Source organism: Manis pentadactyla, chromosome 2 (assembly GCF_030020395.1).
Source record: "Manis pentadactyla isolate mManPen7 chromosome 2, mManPen7.hap1, whole genome shotgun sequence".
Classification (NCBI taxonomy): Eukaryota; Metazoa; Chordata; class Mammalia; order Pholidota; family Manidae; genus Manis; species Manis pentadactyla.
In genome coordinates, this window is record NC_080020.1 from 204,302,595 (window position 1) to 204,307,507 (window position 4,913).

General features: G+C 40.0%; 1 protein-coding gene across 1 annotated transcript; it reads left to right on the forward strand.

Annotated features, from left to right (window-relative positions):
- Positions 1 to 704: 704 nt before the first annotated feature.
- On the forward strand, positions 705 to 4,418 carry LOC118932375 (60S ribosomal protein L37a-like). The gene is given in 3 exon segments (XM_057497573.1): positions 705 to 784; positions 4,023 to 4,285; positions 4,288 to 4,418. Coding segments are annotated over 2 exon segments (273 nt in total). The 5' UTR covers positions 705 to 784; positions 4,023 to 4,143.
- Positions 4,419 to 4,913: the final 495 nt, after the last annotated feature.

A 4,913-nucleotide genomic window follows, 5' to 3' on the forward strand; every position in this document is an offset into this window, starting at 1 on the left:
CAATCTGGTGGAGAGGAAGCAGCTGGGGGTCACAGTTTCACCTTGTCCCTGGTTTAGGACTCCAAGCAGAATATTTGTGAGAAGTTGGGAAGGCACTACTGAAGAAATCTTAGCTCGTATATCTCAGAGATTGGGTCCTTGACCAAAACAGAAATAGCAGCAGCCCCTGTGGCTGGGAGTTCTCAGACATCTCCTCTGAGTTGAAATCCAGACCAATCATTTTCTGAGGAAATGAGATCGGGTATGTTTCCTCACTCAAGTCACAGAATTATTTTCCAGAACCATAATGGTTTACGCATGAGGAAACTGGGCTGTGTCCCTAGCTGTGGCTCATCTCAACCAGGTAGAAGAATTTGGGGTTTGCCTGGATCCAACTTTCCAGTGTTTTCTAAAGTGTAGAATACCTGCATGACATGTAGCCGTCATCTGAGACACACATCACCAGACCTCTGAAGTCATAGCAGAGAAGGAAGGCCACTGTGTCTTGAGCATCTGTTAGGTGCCAGGCAGGCTCTGTGTCCATCGCCTTTGCAGACATCGTGTCATGTAATCCTTGTACTAACTACTCTATGACATCTGGATCTGCACTTCCATCTAAGGAGATGAGAGAAATCAGCTTTGCCGAGAGCTCCAGGCTGCTTCTTTACCTCCTTGGTGGCCTTCGGGTATGGCCGTGGGCTAACCTGGCCTGCCAGGGCCCTGAGAAGAGAGGTGTTTGAGTTGATGGCAGCACATTTCCCTGAGCATTTCCATTCTTCTCCCAGCCAACCCAACTACTGGAAAGGTTTGTATTTTTATCTTCTCACTTTCCTTTTTTCCAAGTTGTGTTCCAGACAAATATTTGTGGTCATTGCCCAATAAAACCAAGTACACAAACGTGCTAATAGAAAAAAGCAGAGGGAGAACTTTCTGAGTACTTAGCAAGAACCTAATACATTATTCTTTTTTAAGCCAAAACCTCACTCCCAACCTCAACCTCCCCCAACAGTGTCAAAACCCTGCTCATTTCTCAATTGACAGAACCAGAGCAAACCACTGAACAGGGCTTCTAGGTGGAAGGGAGGTCTCCAAGAAGGAGGAAGTAAATCTCTTCCCCTCTCTATTTCTCAATCATATATGAATACAATTATGTCCTTGCCACTAGGGACCCTTGGGATCAACAGTGTCCTTGTCACTCATCACCTTACCAAAATTGAATATTCTACTACAAGAATATCTTATTATTCAGCTTTTTAAAGTGTTCTGAATTTGGTTCAATTTTTCGTGATATCTTATTTTTCCCAGCTTTAGAAACTGGTAATATAAAAAGCATAAGTAGAATGCTGAAAACTGATCACCAGACTAATAATAAAAGCAGTCCCTAAACAATTTGTTGCTAAGAAAGAGCAGCTCCAATCCCAAAGGATACGCTCCCTCCCAGGGCAATGAACGTGAGGCGTCTGTCAGCCCTGAGTGCCCTGAGGACTGCCGGGGGGGTCAGAGATTCAGGAGGCTGCTCCACCCCAGCTGAGAGGGATTCCTGCTTCTTTCCCTACAGTCTTTGTATTCCCGCTCACCTTTGCCCCTCTCCCATTCCCCAAACCTCCTTCTTATGAAGGACGGGTAGGCTCTCTTCCCACAAGTTTGCACCAGCTGGTTGCCAATTGAGTTCAGTGATTAATCAGTCAACAAGAATTTACTGCATACCAGCTATGTGTGAGACGAGATGAAACCTCCCTTCACTACCTCTCGTCTACAAGCTCATTAAAGATGAGAAACATAACACTTTGAAAACACATATTGTAGAAATGCTAAATAATAATGATAACTAATAATAACCCGTCAGCCTAGGTAGCATAATTTACCAGGGTGGATAAAATTACCTGAGGAGTACTACCGAATAAAGCAAGTCAGCACCCACACACTTGTCCTATGTGTAAAAGTGATATTCTTTATTCAGCTTCTAAGTCACACTTGACATTCAAAGCCGATCTGTTTCTCAAACACAAGGCCCTTGAAAGCTTTTCCTTTTTAATCCACTTGTTGCATTGTCTTATTTAGTAGAATAATTGCAAGTTATAATCTCTTTTCCTAACAAGATCAGGTAGGAAAAAAAAGTGTCGATGTGAATTTACTGTGTATTCAGTTCATTCATTCATTCCTTCAGTGAACATGCGTCTCATGCCTGCTATTCCTAAGGCCTATGACAACATTGAGTCCACAGGGTGAATAAGACACAGCCATGCTCATGAGTAGCTCACAGTTTACCAAGCACCCACCCAAATCATAGCGATAAATTTAATAGGTACCTTAACAGAAATATGTACGGTCATTACAGAGGCCCCAAAATCACTACAATGGGTTCTACCTGTGAAAGGTCACAGAAGAGATGAGAAAGGGTTACATGGTCAGAAATGCATGACATTCTAGATTCACATCCAAGCATCACATTTCTATACATTCTATATTAAGTGACTAATCTTTCTAGATACAAAAGAATGTGTTATTTCTGGCAGTGACAATAGATAAGCTCAGGAGTAGTGGTATTGGCTCATTCAATATGTGTGAGATGTTTTTAATTGAGGTCTGTGGTTTGCATATTCTTGTACAGAATAATACAGAATTATTGTCAAACTTTTCTAGTTCTCAGCTGGCTCATGTACAAATAAAACAAAGCAATGGTCTCATCCTACTCTGCAAAAACTTTCTGACCCCCAATATCTTCTAAAGTTACATATCCTAGAGTTGGGACTTCACTATTTAAAATATATTTGGTGAAACTTGAATAAGCTCTAGAGTTTAGTTAATAGTTTTATACCAATGTGTCTTTGTTTTGAAAATTGTACAATGGTCATACAGGTATTAAAATTTGGGGATGTGGGTTGAGGAAATACATGGGAAATCTATGTAATAGTTTTACAACTTTTCATTAAATGTAATATTGGTTCAAAATAAAAAAGTAAATATATGTGTTTATTATATATGTAAAATATATATGTATATATTATATGTAGACATGTATGTGCGTACTTACATTTTTTATGAGTTTGATGCTACTCAAAGTATGTTCCACAAACTCTTTATTACCCAACAAACTAAATATGGAAACCAACACTTTTATAACCACTTCTACAATATTTAAGCGTATGATCATTTTCCTAGAAATTAATTTTTACTGCATTTTTTTAAAGTATCCATCTGTATTAGAGTTCTGCAGAGAAACAGAACCAAGAGGGTGTGTGTGTGTGTGTGTGTGTGTGTGTGTAGAGAGAGAGAGAGAGAAACAGAGACAACAAGAGACCTATTTCAGGGAAGGGTTGCAGTCCAAAGGCAATCTGCTGACAGAATTGCTTCTTGCTCAGGGGAGTTCTGTCTTTGTTCTGTTCAGACCTTCAGCTGATTGGATAAGGCCCACCCATGCTATAGAAGTAATCTGTTTTACTCAAAGTCTACTAATTTAAATGTTAATCTCATCCAAAAACCACCTTTACAGAAATATGCAGAATAATGTTTGACCAAATATCTGGCTCAGCTAAGTTAACACATCAATTAGTTAACCGTTAATTAATCATCACAGAGTCCATGATGTATTTGAAACTTTAAAAAATCCCTTCATTGAAGAGTTCGAGAAGCATTGTATAAGGTAACTCTTAATAGTCTACCGAATACTTGCATTAATAAAAAAAAATAGACTAAGAACACTCATGTTATGTGGGAACAAAGGAAAATACTAGAGCAGTGCCCTGATGGTATGGCGAGAGGAGGATGGAAGCACTATTTAATTCTCATCCATAAGCCTACACTATCAAAATTCACCTTTGCCCATTGACACAGTTTGTATTCTCTAATCCAGAGGTTCCCAAACTTCCTCAATTCCCAGCATCTCAGTGTCTCAATAAGTTTTTTCACAGTGCCTTTAGCCTCCAAGAAATAACTAACAGAAATATCATTTACATAGTAGTTAGGTTCCAATAACTTAGCTGTTGGAAAAAAACCTAACACCCATACACTGAAAGAGAAAATTATTTTATTCTTCACCACAGTTACTTATAAAAGGAGAGGTATGCCAGACGGGCACGGAACATCTTCTAAAACCTTGGAACCTGTGTAGACACCACTGCCTCCTGCTCTTGCTCCTCACTGGCTTTGGTACTTGGAGGCCACATGGCTAAACACACCAAGGTTGGAATCATCAGTAAATACCAGACCCCTTATGCTGCTTCCCTCAGGAAAACGGTGAAGAAAATTGGAATAAGCCAGCACATAAAGTACACTCGCTTCTTCTGAGGCAAACCCAAGATGAAGAGGCAGCTGCCAGGATCTGGCCCTGTGGTTCCTGCATGAAAATCGTAGCCGGTGGTACCTGGACCTACAACACCACTTCTGCTCTCATAGTAAAGTCGTCTGTCGGAAGACTGAAGGAGCTCAAAGACCAGTAGAATCCTGCCCTTTGAAACATTGCTAACCTATAATAAATGGGTTAATTTACATAAGAACACAAAGAAACTTGGTGCTTGTTGGTACTTGCATTTCATTCAACTGCTGAAAATCCAGCTGCTCATAGATAAGACACCTTTGAAAGAAATGGAACATAATTGAATGTTGAATCTGTGAACTTGATGTAGTAGTTCATTTGATGTGCAACACACATCAAGAATTATCATGTTCCCCTAGACGTTTAATATAAATCTCAGGACCCCTGTGAGTTTGCTGAGTTGTCCTGGGCCCCTAGTACCTAGTTTGGGACCCATGCCTCTGTTCTTTTTCCATTTTTCACTTTATTCTGTCATTACAAAATACACGTATCTGCTTTATGTGTCTAGCAACTCCCTCTGTGAAACCTGGGGTTAAACAGAGTATAACATTTGCTGTCATGTTATAACTCCAACCTTTCATGGCTAGCTCTCAAGAAGATACCTATTCCCTCTTCTGTT